Here is a 23,688-nt window from a genome sequence, read left to right on the forward strand (position 1 = left end):
TACCTAATAATACAATATATACATAATTAATATACATATAAAATAACAATATATTATTTGAAATGTTATTATTCTAAATTAAATATAATATAATGTTTTTTTTCTTCAATATTTCCTGACATGCAAAAAAAATTCCCCTCAATATTATTATTATTATTATTATTATTATTATTATTATTATTATAATAATAAGTTAAGTCAATTTTATATATATATATATATATATATATAGCACTTTTCACAATACACATTGTTTCAATAAAATAAAATAAACATTATTGTTATTTTATATTTATATTTGTATGGCCAAAAATATAAGCAGACAACGGCAAACTGCACACGCATGAGATCATTAATCAAAACATTGCATTACCACCACTGTGTGGGCCAATGTGACCAATAATAGTTTGAAGTAAGATGAAATCAAAAAAATGTTTGCTCATTACTGAGAATGCATGGAGATTATCCTCATTAATAAAATAAATAATAAATGAATTCTTAAATAAAGGAAACCTTTTCCAAAGTTGATCGTTTTGTCTTTTTTATGCAAGAGTATGGCTACTCTCTCTCTCTCTCTCTCTCTCTCTCTCTCTCTCTCTTTTAATCACCTCTCTGTTGTCTCTCTACTCATTGCAGGCGTTTTGAAATGATGCCTGAGGGCTAACAGATGTTCATCTTTATTTCTTTCTCAGTTAGGCCGGTTGCTTCCGCCCCATCAGTGAGTGTTTCCCCTGCAGAGCTCATTCCATAAGAACTGCCCACACCACCACAGAAACTGACTGAAAATCTCACCCATTAAGACTAGCTTCTTGCGTTTTCTCTTTATTGGCACACAAAACTGCTACAGCTTCAGTTCTCGCAAAGTGAGTCATGAATTTATGATAGATCCGAATTTTAGAGCCGCCGTATGTGTCTCGTTTCACAACGGCTGCTAGTTTCTTCAAGCCTTTGCAGTATTTATCCACTTTGTGATGCTAAAGTTGAGTTGCTATGCTAAGAGACAGCCTTGCTATATAAGAAAACAGCACACACAACTACATCCTTTAAAGGGGTCATATGATGCTTTTTTAAAGATCATTATTTTGTGTATTTGGTGTAACAGAACATGTTGACATGCTTTAATGTTCAAAAAACACATTATTTTTCAAATACTGTCCTATATGCCCCGCCTCTCTCAAACACTTCATTTTCTACAAAGTCCCTCCTTCCGACAAGCGCAGTCTGCTCTTATTGGCCAACTGACCCAGTGCACTGTGATTGGCTTGTGTGGTCATCATCTCCTGAAGAGCCGGATCCAAGACCCCCGGGTCGCCCATCCCAGGGCGCTTCACGGGCTTGGCAGGGGCGGAGACGGGCTGCGCCGCTTTCCTGCGGTCAGCTCCACGCTGCGGCCGTTGTGAAGGCTGCTGCTGTGGCCGAGCTGGAGCGGAGGTGGAGGCCGCAGGAGGGCGCCCTTGGCGACGAGCAGACAGAGACCAGCCTCGAGCGTACGGGGGAGGGAGGAGGCCTCCAGTGCAGCCCGACACTCTCGGCGGCCCGGGAAAGCATAGCGGTCAGCTCTGGATCTGACTCGAGCAATGCCACTCTACCTGACGGTGACAACGCAGCCGAATCGTCATCTCCAGAGCCTAGCTCGCCCTCCGATAGAGGTATCTAGACCGCAACGTCGCGATGGTCATGTTCCCCTCACTGAGAACATGACTCATCCATGAGCGCTGCTTCAGCGTGCTGTAAGCCCAGGCACGAGAGGCAGCGATCATGACCATCAGATGGAGGCAGGAAACGACCGCATCCAGAAACGCACGAGCGGGAAGCCATCTTTAAAAAGACGCCCGTCGCTCGTGGAGCTCTTTTAGACATTTGCTCTTTTAGGAAAAAAAGGAAACACTCTTTTAGAGAGAGCGCTGAAGCTCCCAGGGGAGGTCGCGGCGAGACCGCAGAATGGCAGCTGCAGCACGCCCAAGATGAGCAGCACTGAATGGCAACCCCCGCTGACGCGCCGTAACACCAACGCCAGCTGTTTCTTCCAAACACTCGCGGAGATTCGTCCTTAGAGGGCTCGGCTCCGAAGCGAAAAGCTGATGTGCGTTTGCACGCGCTCTCCTTTTATACCCGCGCTGCGGGGCGGGGTGCGCATGGCGAAACACGCACGCCAACTGTCATTGGCTTGTTTAGTTAACACTCGAAGGTGATTGGGCTCTCGGGCGAGATCCCAATTCGTCAGTCACTGACGTAACGTAGAACGGAGACTGACTGAATGGGAACCATCATTTTGGTTCCTTCTTAAACTGTGAAGAATATTCTAATAATCTAAAGAACCTTTCATGGAATGGAAAGATTCCATGGATGTTCTACATGGAACCACAGATGCCAATAAGCATAATTTTTAACAGTGTACTGTATAATTACACTCATTTCACTCCTTTGGCATCAACAGCAAATGCTAAAAGCTTAGAGAAAATCCTACACAAATGATCTGAATCTCAACCTTGATCTAGTGACGTTAACTGCCTTAGCCATCAGCTATCTCCGTTTATCATGAGGTCACTATCAGCCCTTCATTCCCAGCAGGCCGTGTGTGTGGTGTACTCCTGACAAGTGGGTGTTTAATGTGGATGTTTTACTTTTTAAAATGTGCCTTTTTGTGAGAGGTAGAAATTATGAAAACAGGTCCTTGAACATGAAAGTGCACGAGATATCCTCAGGGATGGAGTGCAAACTCTGTTTACCTGCTAGTTACTGTAATTCCATACTAATAAAGCACAGACAGTGTTAAACATACACACATGCTCACAACTACACACAGATACACAGTTGTATGCTGGTAAACTTCAAGTGGGGTTCATATGAATGAGCAAATTAGGGTTTTTTACAGGCCAACAGTGAGCCATTAAATGAAAAAAAAGTTGAAAATTTGCTTTGTAAAAAGACAGTTCACTCGCTCTTATCTGAATGAAAGGTCCCTTGTGATAACAACTACAGGCCGGGGCACTAGAGGAGAACAGACTGTTAAAACATTTTTACCTTTCATTATTTAATAGTGGGTTTTCATCTCTGTATGTTTATGACTTCGTGTAGGTAGGTTTTGCTATCCTCGTGAGATCGTAATTTGCAGAAGGAAAGCAAAACCTAATTAAATCAAATTGAAAGGGTATTTCCACAAGGAAAAGATTCATTAAGATTCATTAAGATGTGCATTTAATCACTCATTCTGCATTTAGCTTTTAAAGAAATGTAAAATGCTAATTCTGTCATAATTTACCCATGCCATGTCAATCATATCTAAACCGCTAGGTCTTTTTCTTCTGTAGAGAAGGAAATAAGTCGTTTTTAACAATGTACTGCACGATTAATGGTGACTGGAGTTTGTGAGTTCCAAAAAGGACACAAAAGCATCATACAGGACCATAAAAGTATACAATGGCTTTGAACAGACTGTAGTGGAAGTTGTTTTTTGCTCCAAATCTTTCAGGTTGTCCTTGGAGCATTAATGAGAGAATAAGCAATGCCTGATTCAAGAATTGCTCTTTCGAGATATTTCAGTGAATCAGTTGATCTAATTCATTCAGTCTGAATCATTCAGACTATCGTGAATGAATTAGATCAACTGATTCAGTAGTCCATTCACAGCAGTCAGCAACCAACTGAAAGGAAAGATTATTAGAGAATTACTTTCTCTCTCTCTCTCAGGGAAAAATTTTTATATATTGCGTGAGTCATGTACAGTGTTGGGAAGGTTACTTTGGACATGTAAGATGTTACAGATTACAAGTTACCCTATTTAAAATGTATTAAGTAGTGTAACTATTTCAGTTACTTTAATAAAGTAATGTAACTGATTACATTTGATTACTTTTTGATTACTTTTCTAAATTTCAAACGAATGTTTTCAAATGTGAATCATTTTGAAACATTTAAAGCACGCACGGTCAACAGTACAGTAGGACTCAACACTGATTACTGTCAGATTTTCAAAATACTTAACTTTAATGAGGATTATAATCATTTAATTTTAAAGCACTGACTTTAGTACCTCTTTTTACTTTGAGATAGTTTTGAGGTTAAACAAAGATTTAAAATGGACGACATATCCCATCATCCATTGCACTGATTGCACACAGCACTGATTGCACACAGCTGTAATCAATCACACATTCACTATATAACACTCACTCTGATCCCTTTCAAATTGCCGAGGATTGTATAGCGTTTATTACTCTCATTGTGGTAGCTACTCTACGGAGCCTGTCTAGTTTTTCATAGCCTTATCTTAGTCTTGCCTTGTCTGTTTTCTCGTGTCCTGATCTTTGCCTGTGTATCTCGGATTCCCCCTCTCCTCTTGCCCTATTCGGATACTGTTTGCCCCTGCCTGGACCTTTGCCTTGTACCTGGATTTATCCCTCTAGTCTCGCCCTGTTGATTCTGTTCGCCGATCATAGACCCACGCTAGCCCTAGGAATATTCTTGTGTCTTGCCCTCTATATACCTGTTGCCATTGTCTGACCCTTGCCTGTTTCTGACCATGTCAGTTAATAATACTTATATTTTTAAAAATATCTGCATGTAATTACACCTGTAATTAATTTCTGTAATTACATATATAATTACACCAATGACCCATTCCTTACACCTTAACCCATCTTTAAACCTACCCATACCAACAAACCTATCCCTATCCTTACCCGTATCCCACCTCAATAGCAGCAGAAGTGTTTTGCAATACAATATGAACACAATACGTACATTGTACTTATTTGTTTGATGTAAGTACATAGTTAAGACCATCTGTTATAAAGTGGGACCAAAATTTCTCCTTTTGTTTTGACACTGATGTAATCATTTTATGATATCAAACTTACTGTAAGTAAACAGTTTACTAGCATGACACATACAGTATGGATGGAAGTTGTCTTCAGTAAGGACAATAGGATTGCTTTGTTACACACATTTAATCCAGTGAAGCTTAGCCTGTTAATAAATGACTCGTCTTGAGTTATCATCTTAATATACAGACACATCCATCAAGAATAATGTTTTTCTAAGCCATGAGGGATTTGAGTCTAACTTGCATTCAAGTGATGAGCCATGGTCTAAATCTGGTCTAAATATAATATTGTATAACAAAAAGTGGCTGAATGTTATTGGAGGATAAATAATCAGATGTGGAGCTTGTGGTTTTGGTGGCAAAAAGGCAGTGGGAGGGAAAAAAACAAGCAGACATTTAAATGAGAAAAATGAGCAATGCCAGAAATGCTTTGTAGTGAATATGAAATTTACTCAAGGTGAAATTGCTATTATATTCTGTCCTGAAATAGCCGGTGCTCTACGGGAGAATGATTTTATTTTATTATACATTTCACAAAGAAATTTCTCAGTGTGGAAAATTTGAGTGGCTTTTAGGAGTGCATTACAGGGTGTGACAAATTGAATTTGAGGCATCAACAAATACAGAAATATGACAAATTATGTGTTGGGGGGGGGGGGGGTTCCTGTAAATTTATGTTTTGCAAGTTATACAGTCCTATATAGATAAGATTATATGAAGTCAGAGTGTAATGAGATGGAGAAAATTAGTTCACCCTGTAAAACTAACTGTCATATTGGGCTAAAATATTTCTCTAAAATCATTAAAGGATGGTGGATAATTAGTGAGGTAAGAGCCAAACCACCGTGCGATAGTCTTGAACAGTGAGCGCCACGGAGAAAAGGTAAATGTGCGCAGCAGAAAGTGCAACCACAGCAGATTGTAGACAGCAGTGAGGAAAATGAAACGGTGGCACTGCCAAAACCCTGCAAGAGAAGCGGTCAGCTACGGGTGAGAGAATGTCAGTGAGCGAGAACACAAAAACCAATACTGAATGAATTAAAGTGGTCATTTCTGTATTTAGGATACTGTATTATGCTTTGCGGTTTGCAGAGCAAAGATTTAAAAGAATTGGATCACATCCATTGGATATTTTTACCAAGCCAGAACATATTTGTTTTGCATTTTTGCTAAAATATGCTTACGCAGCATTTGAAGATGGGTTTATAATATCCTGACCAGCAGACAATTAAGACAAAAGTAATTATACATACACTACACTCCAAAAAATTTGGGGTCGGCAAGATTTTTTAATGTTCTTAAAAGACGTTTCGTTTGCTCAGCAAGGCTGTATTTACTTGATCAAAAATATAGTAAAAATAGCATTATTTGTGAAATTTTATTACAATTTTAAATAACAGTTTTCTACATATTATTATATGTTCTATACATTTAAAACTGTAATTTATTCAGTGATGTTAAAGCTGAATTACTCTTCAGAGTCACATGATTCTTCAGAAATCACTCGGATATGCTAATGTTGCGATGAAGAAGCTTTTCCTATTATTATCAATGAAGAAAACAGTTGTGCTGCTTAATATTTTTGTGGAAACCGTAATACAGGGTTTTTTTAAATCAATATTTCAATATCTTTTGAAACATTTAAAATGATTTTTACTGCCACTTTTGATTAATTTCATGCATTCTTGTTGAATAAAAAAAATAGACCCCTAACTTTTGAACGGTTGTGTATTTATAATTTAATCTTTTTACAATTACATATACAATTGTAGTATATATTAATCTTCAGCAAATCTCAAAATGAAAATCTTTAATAGTACATTATACGTGTTATAATATTCATTTTAGTACATTATAATGTTGATTAAATTTAGATTAGATTGTTTCATTTATTTTATCTGAATTATACTTTAATTAGACTTACAACTTAATTAACTAAAATATTTAGTCTAAATAATTGTTATATTTATTTTCGTCTTAGTACACAGTATTAGAAAAACACTTCAGAGAAAGAAACAAGAAATTTAATATATTCAATGTATTACTATAACATGAAATAATTATTAGTATCCAGCAGAACTTTCTACTGTTCTGTCAATAGAAAGTGGCCAAAAACACACACACACACACACACACACACACACACACACATACAGTATATATATACTGTATATATATATATATATATACTATACAATATGCTATATTTACTATATGCTATAAACAGTATTTCTAAGTGAGTAATCACTCGCTGCTGTGTTCTCTATGTTGAATATGTTCCAGTGCATCATCGAGAACACTATCAACTAGCATTAATGGGTTAACAAAGCTCTACTCTCCACTCCTACTCATTATGGCTCTTTGTGATATGCTGCATTGACCACCCCTGCTTTAATTCACCATTCACATTCAAACATAATCACTGCTTGTTTTATATAAATAGCCGTCCCACATTACATGTTAACATAAAAGCAGAAAAATGGATGTTGACTATTCTATTAGACCCAAAGCTGTTATTATGTTTACAGTAGAGCCCTTAATTATGACCCAGACCTGGTTTTATAATGTCAGTGGAAGTGAGATTAGCTATTTATGTGAACCTGCGTTTCGTCTTCATTACTGGCTGGAAAATGAAGCACTTAGACGCAACAAGAGGAAGGGACATCTCCTGTGGGTTTGTCTCTCCCCCTCTTGTGTACAAGTTTGCTACTTTGCTGAAGAAAATGATTGTCCTTTGGCATTCAGAGAGCATGAAAAATACAGTATAGTGTTGAGCAGATGTTGATGACATTTGTGCGTGTGTTGGTGGTAGATATGCCGTCTAGACACAATGTAATTAAATCTGCCGCTTCAGAACTGCTGGGAAATATGAATCCCCAAATAAGCACCCACAACTGTAGGCAAAACAAAATCGATCTGTTAGAAAAACATACTAGATTATTACATTATGATTGCGTGCCACGACTGCCACAGTTCCTGCATCTTAACTGAATAGTGAAGGGAACAAGACCAAGCAGCAGTGCTTGGGAGTAATTAACCAAGAGAAGCAACATAACTAAATTGACTTCATTATATTTTAACAGGCATGTTTTAAGGCAACAGGGGGAAAAAGAGAGAGAGAAAAAAATAAATACATTTGGGCTTTTTTTTGTCTCTGTACACCCAAAATACACATACTTTTTATTTATTTGCATCTGTAAGTTTCAATTACAATACATATTTTTTTAAATACGTTTACTCAAAATTACTTTTTTCTTGTTTTCTTCTGCACTGAGCCAGAAATCTGTGCAGCACACACACTTTACAGTTTTATTCTGAAGGATTTTACATAATGGTTTATAATTTGCATGATTTATATCGCATTTTATTCCTAAACAACATGAACGGTGAAAAATAAAATAAAATAAAATAAAATAAAATAAAATAAAATAAAATAAAATTAAATTAAATAAAATTAAATTAAATTAAATAAAATTAAAATAAAATGCAACATTTGTGCATATTTAATTAGATAATGCCTCATATTGCGTAACCGAAAGTGTGACAAAACACAACATCCCCACAACAGGTTGTGCATAAAGATTGTGTCTTCTTTCTAATACGTAGCTTTGGGAAATCTAGATTAATTCTAGTAAATTGGTTTGTTAAGATGGTTCATCTGAATGAACTAAATTCCATAAAAAATTATTCACTGATTCAAATCCCTGCTCAGATATTCTGCTCTGCATTTAAAATTTTCTGTATTATAGCAAACTGTTTAGTTAAATGCTGTCTATTAAATGTGTTCCATTTTAAGCTGTTGCATTTACTGGACATTTGCTATTCACTTACTGATTAAACTACAAAGTATATGACCAGATACAATTAAGTTTCCATAAAATTCACACACTTCAGCTTACAGAACTTAATGACTAGCATGTAGCTTAGCACGTATTAGTGTTAACTACTGGAGGCGTGTTCCATCTTCATTACGACCCATAATGAATTGACTAATAGTCACAATTAAGTAGTAAACGACTTCTCTTGATAAAGAAAAGAGTAAAGGGGAAGAAAAAGAGGTTTAAAAAGGAGGACAGAGAAAGATAGCTTACATTGTCAAAGCAAACTCTCAAGTCATAAATACAAGCCTTCTTGTCATGCCTTTGATCAAAACACTAGCAATTTATGAATCTCTTTTCATCCTGTTCATAATTCATTAGCCCTCAAAGTAAAAATAAATAAATAAAAATACAGCCTTATCAAATTTTAATGATACGAGTGCGTTTTGCTTTGAATGCTACTATATCTCCAAGTGAAAATTGCGTGCTGTAGTCAGTGAATCTTTAAAATTCATTGATCTCATAAAAAGCGGGAGAGGTTAGTAAATACTACCAGAGGATAAATTAGCCAACAGCACACTGAGCCAAGAAGACCTGAGAAATCCTTCCAACATGGTTAGCGGTCATAAATAAGCGGGGGGTTCGAGCGCCGCACGCACATAAGCATAATCACCTTGAAAAATATTTTGACACCTTCATAAAAGAGACATCATGAAGACTAACAATGCATAGGTGTAGCAGAAGGAAGAAACAGATGCCATAAATCTTACCTTGCGCTTGTTGTTGGGGCTGACGTACAGATAGCTGAGGATGGTCTTTACTCCCACCTTTTCATTGAGTTTCTCGTAAGTGGTTCCGTAATCTGTTGACCTGAAATGTAATCAGAGGCTTTGATGAGAACCTGGGGAATCAGCCGTTGTAATTAAAGACTCGCTGCACACTTTAAACAAGGCTGGGGTGAGTATGGAACTGTAGCTTATTCAAGGAAGCGAAGCACTTCTTAAGTGCCTAATTTGATTTAAGGAAGGTAATTACAGGTTTAAGAAATGTTGTAGCAATTTGTTGTAGTTATGCAGCAGCCATGACCCTGTACAGTGCTTTTAAAAAAAGAGATGGATGAATCAGCCTGATCTCAGGATCGTAGCTGTCATAGCTGTGGCATTTTCGTAAGAAAAGAAAAGTGCACTTAGCATACTTTTATAAAGTGTATTTATTACGCAAAATACACTGTGAATAAAATTTAATTTTTCAAAAACCTAAATGCATATAATTTGTAATAATTGTAATTTCAAATGTATTATATTCTAATAAATCTATATTAAATGCAATTGGTTGAACTTCAGTGGGTTTTTTTGACCCACGTAAGTGTACTTTCATAATTGCTTCTATCGTCTTTGAAATACAAAAAGTGTACTTCTGAATGTAGGTAATGTGAACTAAAATATACTTTAATGTCAGTTAAAGTTACAGTTAAATCTATTTGAATAAAGATGGAAGAGATGTGTTTTGAGATGGGCAGGTCATTCCACCAGGAGGGAACATTTAATGTAAAAGTCCTTGAAAGTGATTTTGTGCCTTTTTGTGATGGCACAATAAAGCGGTGTTCACTTGCTGAACGCAAGCTTCTAGAGGGCACATAAGTCTGAAGTAATGAATTTAGGTAAATGGGTACAGAGCCAGTGGTGGTTTTGTAGGCAAACATTAATGCCTTGAATTTTGTGCGAGCAGCTATTGGTAGCCAGTGCAAACTGATAACAGAGGTGTGACGTGCATTATTTTCGGCTCGTTAAAAATTAATCTTGCTGCCGCGTTCTGGATTAATTGTAGAGGTTTGATAGTCCAGCCTGGACAGAACAAAAGCTTGAGTTGTGAAGTATGTTCGGAAAGAAAGGGCCTGATCTTCTTGATGCTGAATAAAGCAAATCTGCAGGACCGGGCAGTTTTAGCAATGTGGACTGAGAAAGTCAGCTGATCATCAATCATAACTCCAATGTTTCTGGCTGGTTTTGAATGATTTATGGTTGATGTGCCTAACTGGATGGTGAAATTGTGATGAAACGATGGGTTTGATGGAACCACGAGCAGTTCTGTCTTGGCAAGGTTAAGCTGAAGGTGATGGTCCGTCATCCAACAAGAAATGTCTGTTAGAAATGCTGAGATGCGAGCAGCTATCATCGGATCATCAGAATGGAATGAGAGGTTGAGTTGTGTGTCATCAGCATAGCAGTGATATTAAAAGCCATGTTTCTGAAACTATATTTACAACTATATTTAAAATGCATTTCAACAATCTATTAAAGTGTATTTTAATTAAACACACTATAATGTACTTCCACCCTATCCCATAACCATAACTGGAATGTAATTCGATTGTACAAAAACATACAAATGAGATCGTACAAATACATATTTGTATTTCCAAATTTCCAAACACATCCACAAAATAAAATAGTTATGAACTGCCATGAGACTGTGTTGGATGAAGAAACATAAATAAATACATTTATTAATAAATTAATAATTAATTTTACTTAGATTTTGATTTAGAGATTTAGATCAAATGTGTTTATAACAGAAGTTTATTTTAATATATTTAATTCACAGTTTTATTCAGTTTCAACCTTTTTTATCCACATAAAGCAATTAGGATCTATCATTTCATTTTATGTAATGAGCTTTCATTAACTCATATCTTATCAAATCTTGTTGATATAGAATTTAATACTTTTCACATCAGCAAATATTTAGATTTAGTTAAAAAGCCCATCATCCTCATGCTCAGTGGTATTCACACAAAATGTCAGCTTTTAATTAAACTTACAGTATGGCGGAAGTTAAAGAAAAGAGGCCATCAGTCACAGAGAGTTTTATCTCAGGAATCTGTCATCGCTCAATGTGAAGTTCTAACATTAATGAGACTTTGCTAACTGACTTTTAATTTTCAACTTTCAACATTCTGAGTTCTGTATACTAGAAACTCAGCAGTTTCTAGACAATAGAATACCAGTTCCAACTAAAAAAAAAACTACAGGCCAAAAGTAACACTTTTTTTTCTTTTTTCTTTGACTTTATGATTTTTTTTGTCAACATATCAATAAGCCATTACATCGGTGCAACAAAATGAGAATAAAATCCAAGAGTCAGACTAGGTCAACACAACAATGTTCAATAACAGAAGCATTAAACAGAATACACAAAGACAGCTGTTCAGGATCACATTAATCCTACAAATAATACTTCACAAATGACCGTTGAAACAAAGGGAGCATTTAACGGTTGACTAATGAGCTCTAAATGCAACACAGGTGTGTGGTTACTATGGTAACAAGCTTCTGATAAACTGGGAATTCCAGAGAGGATGCCCTCTGTTGACTGTTAGGGGAACAACAGACACTTCACTGACATCTACATAAACAAACACAGCCATTTCAGAGGATACAGCTTTGTTTCTCTGGTGCTATATGTAGCATTTTTCGGTTATTAACTAAATATATGTCATTTTCTAGACTCGGGAAGGTCCACTGAGATGAAATTAAGGTTCTCAGTATTGTAAACAGAGCAGAAACAGTAATTTAGCTCTTTTATCTGAGCGACCCAAGGCCCTTTCAGTTCAATGCTTCAATGTAAGGCACAATGACAAGAAAGCATGCACTTAAGTCCTGCCGATTTGCTATACATTGCATGTATTATTCAATAACCAGACAAGAAACCAAAATGACTTGTTACACATGGGTTCACAAACGTTTATCAGGATGCTCTTGGAAATTTAAATAAGCTCATTAGGTCTTATTTAGACAATGCAAAGTGATCTAATGACATTAGTCATATTTTTGTATAAATACTAAAATGTGCAATATGGATGTATTGTCAGTATCTAAAATGTAAGAACTGTAGGTATGAACAACTTTAGAGATGTTCGAAAGGTCCACTGAGATGAAATTAAGGTTCTCAGTATTGTAAACAGAGCAGAAACAGTAATTTAGCTCTTTTATCTGAGCGACCCAAGGCCCTTTCAGTTCAATGCTTCAATGTAAGGCACAATGACAAGAAAGCATGCACTTAAGTCCTGCCGATTTGCTATACATTGCATGTATTATTCAATAACCAGACAAGAAACCAAAATGACTTGTTACACATGGGTTCACAAACGTTTATCAGGATGCTCTTGGAAATTTAAATAAGCTCATTAGGTCTTATTTAGACAATGCAAAGTGATCTAATGACATTAGTCATATTTTTGTATAAATACTAAAATGTGCAATATGGATGTATTGTCAGTATCTAAAATGTAAGAACTGTAGGTATGAACAACTTTAGAGATGTTCGAATTTCTATGAATCCTGGTAACACTTTACAATAAGGTCCCATTACATAATGTTAGGTAAGTCAATGCATTGGCATTGACAATGAGTATAATAATAATAAATGAGTAACAAATGTTTTAGAATAATTTTTCATTGTCAAAGATTATCAGAATCAGCTTTACAAAAAAAAACTATTTAATTGTTTTACTTTAAAATTCCATGTCTAATTCAATGTGTTACTTGCGGTTTCATTTTAATTGCTTGTAAAATTTACTATACATTTTTGAGTAAAAATTGTCATTCCTACACCTTTTTTTTCCAGTGTAGTTACGGATTTTCAACTACAAAAGTCCATTAATGACCCAAACCCATTTCAAACCTTATGCGAAGCTGAAATTGTCATTGCAAAGATAGTATATGTCATCCCTGGTTGCACATCGAAAGCTTGGCGATTCAAAGAACTACAGGCAATTCGCCAACGGTGGTAACACTGTAGTTAACCTTTCACTCTATAGATTGTAATGTAATGGAGAATGTTGACACAATCAGCCCCTCTGGAGTAACCTGGGGCTAAGCATCTTGCTCAAGGGCTCAACAGAAGTTAGTCTTACACTTGCTTGTACTGCGGTTTAGCCACATCACAAAAACAACAACCATGTGTCCTGACCAGAAATCAAGCTCAGGCCATGTGAGACCACTTAAAGGCACAATATGTAATTTTCGCCGCTAGAGGGCACATATTCAAAATAAACAAAGAGACAAAGGCGTAGTTTGATGACGCCGTGACTGAGTGTGGAATCATGGGAGTTGTCATCTTCATCCCCACAGCCGATGCAATCCGACGGGACTCGGGCAGAAATCATGTTCATGTCGAAGCGAAACGAGGATGCTGAACGAGCGCGTCACACGGCTCGAAAGCAGCAGAGCTTTTATTATGCCACAGTCGACCGCTTCCGCTCCTTCCGGTCGTGCGTATGTGAGGAAAAGCAGCGCTGTTTTTTCATACTAGATATATTTGAAAGTTCTGTTATAATGCTACTCTGTGCGGTCGTCACCGGTCTATTAAAACGCATAACATATTAAAGCGTCTTTGGTGTTTCCATGTTTTCTACAAAACACAACCGGAAATCGAGGGGTTATGACATCATTAGCAGGCAACACAATGACACTATAGACACGGTCCGTGTCACTAGTTAAAATTGCTTATTTCTCTGGATTTAAACATTCTCCGAAACATTTGGGATAATGTAAGTACACAAGTCAGCAAAATATATAACACTGTTCTAGTGGTTTTTGGATATTTTAATGAAAAATCTTACATATTGTGCCTTTAAGGATGATAAATAGCAACACAGTTAAACCAAAAAGATAAATTCCAAGTACATAAAGTAGTCTTGTGACTATTCTGAGGAATTTGAAATGAATCAAAGCAGTTGCAATAAGTGTTTAAAGATTGCAAACTACAAGAACTGAATAATGTGAATAATGTGACAACCTTCAGAAGCCCAGAAAGAGCTGGTCACCTCATTACAGATCAGAAAGATCCCATTGAAAGCTGTTATTGAAATGAAAAGCACTTTTCGTTGAGTTGTTTTAGACTAGCGGTATCTGCACTCATACATACACACAGTGTCATAAAGAAAGAGAGAAGGAAAGGTATCCAACAACCGGTTGTTTACATTTCCTGTTATATAAAATGTTGATTATTGACAGCATTTGAAAATAGGCCGCGGTCAAGATGTGGTGAGTTTTATAAAATATTCATACATTCATCTGTGTGCTAATGTGAAACTTGCATTCGGTTGAGACATGACATTTTTTAAACATGTTTTTTCGGGGTAGAACTGCCATTTCATATATATTTTAGAAGAGCAATGTCTCGCCAACTCGCACACAAATGATGCAAAGACACGTACATCAGAGAATCAAAATATCTACTACCACTTTAAAAGTGTGCAATCAAATGTCCAACCGTAAAAATAAAAATGATGTTTGGATGTTAAAGTTTTACAAACCTCATTTGACTTGCAGTTTGATAACGCCAGAGAACTGCAGTGCTATTTTTACATCTTTAAAAACACTTGGAACATCACCTTTTTATAACAAGCTTCTACATTGTTTTTTCCCCGCTTCTCCTTCAAAATTCTAGCCTAAAGCTGTATTACAGTTCAACAGCGTTTTTTTCCCTATCAAAGTTTGACCTTGGACCATTTAGAGTTCTCACTGCTCTGAGATCTTTAATTAATACATTAAAAACATGCCACTTCAGATATCCTGCTTTAAAGAGGATTTGTTCTATACTATTTATTTCACTTCTAATATTAGTGCATGTTTCTTGCATCAAAACAGTTGTAACTTAGTTAAATCCATTGTTTCACAAGCTTTAATTGCAAGTGGAAAATACCAATGTAGCTGTCATTCATTAGGCAGAATCAAGTTGCTAAATACCGAACAGATGTTGATGTGTAAATGTACACTGAAAAAAATAACTATTAAGATTTACTTTAAAAAATGTTGGTAACAAATTGCACGAACACATTTTAAGTCAATTTTACTGCTCTAAAATCAAGTACAACTTACTCACTATTATTAAGTAAAATCGACTTACTAAACTTAACATTCATGAAGAAATTAAATCTAATTGCACCCTAATTAAGTAAATATTATGTAATTATATTTAATTTAAATGTGTTTATTTAAAGTAATTAAGTAAAGTTTATTTATTATTTTATAGACAGGAACCTTGCATTTATAAAACAATATTAAGTAAATCCTACTTTTTCCTGAAGTAAATAAGTAGATTTTATTGTATGTTTTAATCGAGATGTCCCATTTACTTAGTTTTATGAATATATATTACTCCCTATGATTATGTAAACATTGCTCATTTCTTTTTGATTACTATAACCACATAAACTGTATTCATTTTGTATATACCAGCACTGTAAAAAATAAGTGTAATTTTAACTGTAAAATTTTGTAAAAACGCTATGGAAAAAAACTGTTAATAGGTTAACAGTAAGTTCCCGTACTATATACAGGCAAAACACTGTAAAATAGCTAACCAGACATTTCATGTAATTGTACAGTAAAATGCTGTTCATTTTTACAGTTTTTAGAAGTAAAAATAACAAATAAATGTATAATTTACAGTCAAAAACTGTAAACTGATATTCCCAGAATTCCCTGCATGACACTCCACATTTGAAAGTATTTTGTTTAAATAATCATGTTTTTTAATAGTTTGTGTTTTTAGTTATGTATAGTTGGGCTTTATGTTACATCTTCTGTTGTTTAATGAAAGTTTAATGCATTATTTAAGTATCATGTGTGTTACCATGATGGTGTTTTGTGTTTGCATGAATGACTCTGTGCACCTTCTATATATTAGTATATACTTCTGCTTGTGGCGAAGCTACTTGTGATGAGCTTTGATTCTTCATGTGGCTTTCTCTTTTACCACCTGCATTATTATGGTTGTTGTCAGTATGTTAAAGGTACAAAACAGATTTTAATAGCAGTGTGCATTGTTGAATTTACTGGTTTACATTCAAATTGATTTGTTTGTAAATTACAGTTTTATACTGTAAAATTAGCAGTTTTTGGCCGTAAATGTGATTACAGTTTTTCTGTATTTTTTACAAAATTATTCTGGCAACCACAGCTGCCAAAATTATTTTGTAAAAACTACAGATTTTTTTTTACAGTGAGGGGTTCTCAACTCTGGCCCTCGAGGTCCACTTTCCTGCAGAGTTTAGCTCTAACCCTAATCAAACACACCTGAACAAGCTCATCAAGGTCTTCAAGATTACTAGAAAGTTACAGGTCACTAAACTCTGTAGGGACATGGACCTCGAGCGCCAGAGTTGAGAACCTCTGGTCTATACCTTTATCACAAATCACACAACTAAAATACAATTAAACTCTTTATTTTTCCAACATTTCAAATAATATCGTAAGTTACTTTGTTTTCCCATTTATTCACTGACACTTAAGCTCCTTGCACACTGAGTCCGACATTTTATTGAATTTTTTTTTTCGTATTCGTGTTCGTCATACTTTCCTATCAAAATGCTTGCTATGGATGTGAAAACGCAGAAAATCGAACCTGATCCAATTTTTTTTTATGACGGACGAAAGTTTCGGAGGCAGTGTGTAAACGTAATTGACACAACGTGAGGTCGTATTCATTTTTTACTGTGTGAAAATTTCGGACTCAGTGTGCAATGACCTTTACTCCAGTCTCAGTGTTAAGAGAAATCAGGAGTAAGTACATCGGCAGAGGCACTTCCTTCAGCCTGATGCTTATTAATTTCACTTTTGGTTTAAAAGGGCCTTTACAGTTGCCAAAAATATTTATTTTCTTTTTTTTGTTATTAAAATGAAGTAAACAAACCCAGCTCAGGTGACAAAAAGTAGCGCAAAAGTAATGCCATGTATACCTCCACTGGTGATATTTGGTCTATTGAAAATAGAAAAAAAAAAGTGTCTGCTGTTCTGTAATACAATTCAGTCTTCATTACCAACATGAACTGCATTTGCTGCACCATACAGTTTTGACCCCAGGAGGTATCAAATATAGAAAAAAAAAATACTTCGAACAAGATGAGGTTTTAACCTGATAGAGCTAGGTAGTATTGATATAAACAAAACTGCATCTAACATGAAAACTATCAGTCTGTCTTCCTCCCCACACCTCAAGTGTCCACTGTATTGGCTCGTCGTCAGAGTTGGGTCACCCTGTAAATAAACAGACACAATTTGTGATATTAAAACAATGATCTGAAACATTTAACCACAATTTTATATTATGCAGTGAAGAATAGGTAAAAATAACAACAATAATGTTATATCATGCAAATCTATGCATAGATTTATATACTTGCCTGAATATGAGAATTAGACCAATCACTCCTTCTGTATGCTCATCAACTGACACTCCGGCTTATTCTGCAGTGAATCCAAAGCCTTCCTGTTGATAGAAACATGTGTTCATAAGACTTTGCTTTTTAACCAACAAATTACAGATTGTGTGAGCAAAAGAAAAGATATAACTGACAAGACTGGACTGGAATTAACTATAAGTTGAATACCATCATAAAGAAGCGTAAAACACTTTTACTAACACTTTCTATTCACACTTTTCTAAATTAGTCCTATAAAACACAATCGCTGGTGGCAACAGGTGCTTTAGGGTTAGGTAGTATGTTAGCTTAGCATAGTGACAAAACACGACAATTAATGAGATTACTACAAAGTTATTGGTCTAAATTCTCTCTATTACGTCAGTCGAGTGTTTGAAAGAGCAGAAACTAGCGTTATGCTAAACTATGCGATTGTTTTATTTAGTAACGATGTTAGCTAGCTAGCAGTTACAACGTTAAATAATTTCCAGTAATTTCCAATTGTGCTCAAGTTTTTACGTGAAAAACAGCTTTGTGAATCTCTGAACTATTGAAAACCTTTTCGCTGAAATATCACTCACTGTGACTGCACGCAAGTTAACTTTAATGAGGTTATGTGATTAATATGAACGTCAATGTACAGTATAATGAGTCAAGCAAACAAGAATCAAACTATCGAAATGCACACGGACCAAAGTATTACAAATCAGAAATCTAAAACAGAAACGCAAACTTACCTTAAACACGAGAAAATCCAGCCATGCATCTCCTCCGTGACAAGCCCAACCGTCCAAACACGCATGCGTGGATTCAAGCACGCTGAACTTTTAGATAAAAATGTACTCAATATTTCTAGATTTATGTGCAATGACTATAAAACATATAAATATTACAAGTAAATATTAATAAGAGTTACTCTTCTCACGCAGTTCATTAATTACATGAATTAAATGTGTCCATTTTACTTAGAAAATTGTTGTTCTCCTTGATTTTTAATATTACAAGTAGAATTTTTGATTATTAATTTAATATATTTTACAACACCACAAACACCATTACATGTATGTTACTCACCACAGTCATACTGTTTACCCCCAAAAATTCCTTGTGAATGAGGCCTGGTCATAAACATGACCTTGTATTGAGGTGAACAGTGTTGGGAGTAACGCATAACAAGCAACGCAAATTACGTAATCAGATTACTTTTAAGTAACTAGTAAAGTAACTTAAAAATTTACAAGAAAATATCAGTTAATTTTTCAAATAATATCGTAAGTTACTTTGTTTTCCCATTTATTCACTGACACTTAAGCTCCTTGCACACTGAGTCCGACATTTTATTGAATTTTTTTTTTCGTATTCGTGTTCGTCATACTTTCCTATCAAAATGCTTGCTATGGATGTGAAAACGCAGAAAATCGAACCTGATCCAATTTTTTTTTATGACGGACGAAAGTTTCGGAGGCAGTGTGTAAACGTAATTGACACAACGTGAGGTCGTATTCATTTTTTACTGTGTGAAAATTTCGGACTCAGTGTGCAATGACCTTTACTCCAGTCTCAGTGTTAAGAGAAATCAGGAGTAAGTACATCGGCAGAGGCACTTCCTTCAGCCTGATGCTTATTAATTTCACTTTTGGTTTAAAAGGGCCTTTACAGGTGCCAAAAATATTTCTTTATTTTTTTTGTTATTAAAATGAAGTAAACAAACCCAGCTCAGGTGACAAAAAGTAGCGCAAAAGTAATGCATTACTTTTAAACGTAACTTTCAACAACTATGGTGGTGAAACAGTTCCGTTTGGGCCATAAGGAATAATTCACTCAAGTTCTGGGATTAACAGAGGAAAGAGAGTCAAACAGCCTCGGGACGATGGCTAAAGCCCAGTTTATGTTAATATGATCCATTTTTTTTCCAAATATGGGCTATATGTACTGGGTCTCTTTGCATTGAGAATGTTATGTAGTATAAACAACTTATGCATTAAAAGAGCAAGGACAATCCTGCTGCCATGACAGAAATATGTTAAAATATGGCAAATAGGCATGATCAGCTCAACAAAGACATACAAACTCATAATACATCAAAACGCTAAGAACAGTGGGATATTTCAAGTGGAGACGAGTATTCTAAAGGGCAGTTTACAATGCTCAACAGAAAGATTAGATTCTCAGAGAGTCGCTGTAATAAACATGATCATGATTTCACAACAGGACGTCACTGAATAGCTTTTCACATAATGCCTAAATCCCTTCAACAACTAAAAATGATTTATACAGCTTAACAGCTCAACTAATCCATGAGTTTTAACAAAAGAATTACGGCAAGTGCCTTTACAGAATTATAAGCTTCACATTTCTGCTTTACATAATTCCTCCAAAAAATGGTCCAGTTCACTTCCACTGTACTGTAATTACAACAGTGCCTTTTTTTTGAGGGACAGTGTAATGTGGGTTTTTGTTCCTTGTTCATTGTTTTCTTGTCTTTTATTTTGATATTTTTGCCTTGTCATGGTTCCTGCCTAGTCATGTGACTCCCTTACCCTCATGTTATCCTGCATTGGTTCTTTGGTTCATGTGTCATATTCTCATTGGTTGTCTTAGTCATGTGTCCTGTCTCTCATTGGTTGGTTCTTGTCATGTGACCTGTATTGTTTGCTATAAATAGCCAAATGTTACCATTGTCTCTGGTCGAGTATTGATGTTGTAACCTGCTGTCGGTGAGTCAAGTCTGTTCAAGTCAGTGGACTGCTTGTTACAGACAGGTCTGATTGATTGATTGATTGATTGATTGATCGATCGATTGATTGAACATTATGATGTAATGTTTATATTCATAATAAACATTATGCTGTAGATGGATCTTAAACTTGTACTGAACTATAATTCCTTTAAATGCCTTTCATTGTAAAACTGATCGATTAATTCATATTAAACAGTATCTTGACTTCAATAAAACTAGTTAATTTAAGTGTTACCACACAAAGCACATTTTTAGATTATTTGACAACCATTTTTACATCTTTTCTGAAGAAATGAAGGACATTTGCAATGAAGAAATGGAAAGTTAATAATCTTGTTATTTCCTTTTTCCACTCACCAGCACAGACTGAAAACTACTGAGGTGTAAGTACACAAGGCTGTATAATTTGTGTCTATGTGCATTAATCAAACCTTCTTTCAGACTCAAAATTACATTTAATAACCAGCACCTCAATAAGAGCAGCTATCGCACTGAAGCTCTGTTTAAAGCCAACAATATCATAAATTAAGTACTTACCAAGAGCTCAGAGTTTGTTTGTTTTTTCTTTCTCGCTCTCATTTTGGTTTTGTAAGTGTTTAAGGGTACTAGAGGCTGGTGCTTTTTTATAATAATATTTAATGATTTCACAAAGACTCCTGGTTTCAGAAATAGCATATTCTTTGTTTACCATATGCTTAAAGTGTTTCACTATACGCTATATATACTACTCCAAAATCTGCTTACAGTGCCTACAGTATCGGAAGTGTCTTGGTTCTTTATAACTTCCCATGAAAGTTTAATTATCTGGCACGGAAGGTATTTGACTACATTCATTAAAGCACTCCTGAATTTATCTAACCGGGTGAGGGGGAAATAATTGTCTTGAAATATGCAGATATCTTGAGGGAACACCGTAGGATGCACCTGAACACGACAATTAATGAGATTACTACAAAGTTATTGGTCTAAATTCTCTCTATTACGTCAGTCGAGTGTTTGAAAGAGCAGAAACTAGCGTCGGTGAGTCAAGTCTGTTCAAGTCAGTGGACTGCTTGTTACAGACAGGTCTGATTGATTGATTGATTGATTGATTGATTGATTGATTGATTGATTGATTGATTGATTGATTGATTGATTGATCCTCCGTGACAAGCCCAACCGTCCAAACACGCATGCGTGGATTCAAGCACGCTGAACTTTTAGATAAAAATGTACTCAATATTTCTAGATTTATGTGCAATGACTATAAAACATATAAATATTACAAGTAAATATTAATAAGAGTTACTCTTCTCACGCAGTTCATTAATTACATGAATTAAATGTGTCCATTTTACTTAGAAAATTGTTGTTCTCCTTGATTTTTAATATTACAAGTAGAATTTTTGATTATTAATTTAATATATTTTACAACACCACAAACACCATTACATGTATGTTACTCACCACAGTCATACTGTTTACCCCCAAAAATTCCTTGTGAATGAGGCCTGGTCATAAACATGACCTTGTATTGAGGTGAACAGTGTTGGGAGTAACGCATAACAAGCAACGCAAATTACGTAATCAGATTACTTTTAAGTAACTAGTAAAGTAACTTAAAAATTTACAAGAAAATATCAGTTAATTTTTCAAATAATATCGTAAGTTACTTTGTTTTCCCATTTATTCACTGACACTTAAGGTCCTTGCACACTGAGTCCGAAATGTTCGTATATTTTTTTTTTCGTATTCGTGTTCGTCATACTTTCCTATCAAAATGCTTGCTATGGATGTGAAAACGCAGAGAATCGAACCTGATCCGAATTTTTTTTATGACGGACGAAAGTTTCGGAGGCATTATGCTGTAGATGGATCTTAAACTTGTACTGAACTATAATTCCTTTAAATGCCTTTCATTGTAAAACTGATCGATTAATTCATATTAAACAGTATCTTGACTTCAATAAAACTAGTTAATTTAAGTGTTACCACACAAAGCACATTTTTAGATTATTTGACAACCATTTTTACATCTTTTCTGAAGAAATGAAGGACATTTGCAATGAAGAAATGGAAAGTTAATAATCTTGTTATTTCCTTTTTCCACTCACCAGCACAGACTGAAAACTACTGAGGTGTAAGTACACAAGGCTGTATAATTTGTGTCTATGTGCATTAATCAAACCTTCTTTCAGACTCAAAATTACATTTAATAACCAGCACCTCAATAAGAGCAGCTATCGCACTGAAGCTCTGTTTAAAGCCAACAATATCATAAATTAAGTACTTACCAAGAGCTCAGAGTTTGTTTGTTTTTTCTTTCTCGCTCTCATTTTGGTTTTGTAAGTGTTTAAGGGTACTAGAGGCTGGTGCTTTTTTATAATAATATTTAATGATTTCACAAAGACTCCTGGTTTCAGAAATAGCATATTCTTTGTTTACCATATGCTTAAAGTGTTTCACTATACGCTATATATACTACTCCAAAATCTGCTTACAGTGCCTACAGTATCGGAAGTGTCTTGGTTCTTTATAACTTCCCATGAAAGTTTAATTATCTGGCACGGAAGGTATTTGACTACATTCATTAAAGCACTCCTGAATTTATCTAACCGGGTGAGGGGGAAATAATTGTCTTGAAATATGCAGATATCTTGAGGGAACACCGTAGGATGCACCTGACCTTTAATATGGCCTAGGTTATTATATTACCATCCATTAGAGCTGATAACTCCCATGAGACAATTTTACACTTACAATATACTGCACTGTATCTATACACAGATACTGTGCACTTGCATGATAACCTGTATAAGGCAGAAAGCACATCAAATTGCTCAGAATATTTAAAGACGCAATTCACAGACTATCTGTCTCAAAATCGCACAATTATGCACCTTTTTCATAAATTTACACATTTAATCCATTACACACATATATTATATTATATTATAACCACCCAGAATATATATGTTTTAATGTTTTTGCTATACGGTTTTTTTTATGCTCACCAAAGCTGCATTTATTTGATCAAAAATACAGTAATGACAGTGATATTGTAAAATATTACTACAATAGTTTTCTATTTTTGCCAAAAATATTTATTTTCTTTTTT

General features: G+C 35.2%; 1 protein-coding gene across 1 annotated transcript in view; it reads right to left on the reverse strand.

Annotated features, from left to right (window-relative positions):
- Positions 1–23,688, reverse strand: part of LOC107566139 (VPS10 domain-containing receptor SorCS1-like) — a 170,177-nt gene that overhangs the window by 86,381 nt on the left and 60,108 nt on the right. Inside the window, exon 4 of the mRNA XM_016251514.1 lies at positions 9,414–9,513. Within this exon, the coding sequence (XP_016107000.1) occupies positions 9,414–9,513 (100 nt within the window). The remainder of the gene's footprint in view (positions 1–9,413; positions 9,514–23,688) is intronic.

Source organism: Sinocyclocheilus grahami, unplaced genomic scaffold (genome assembly GCF_001515645.1).
Source record: "Sinocyclocheilus grahami isolate Dianchi unplaced genomic scaffold, SAMN03320097.WGS_v1.1 scaffold1050.1, whole genome shotgun sequence".
NCBI lineage: Eukaryota > Metazoa > Chordata > Actinopteri > Cypriniformes > Cyprinidae > Sinocyclocheilus > Sinocyclocheilus grahami.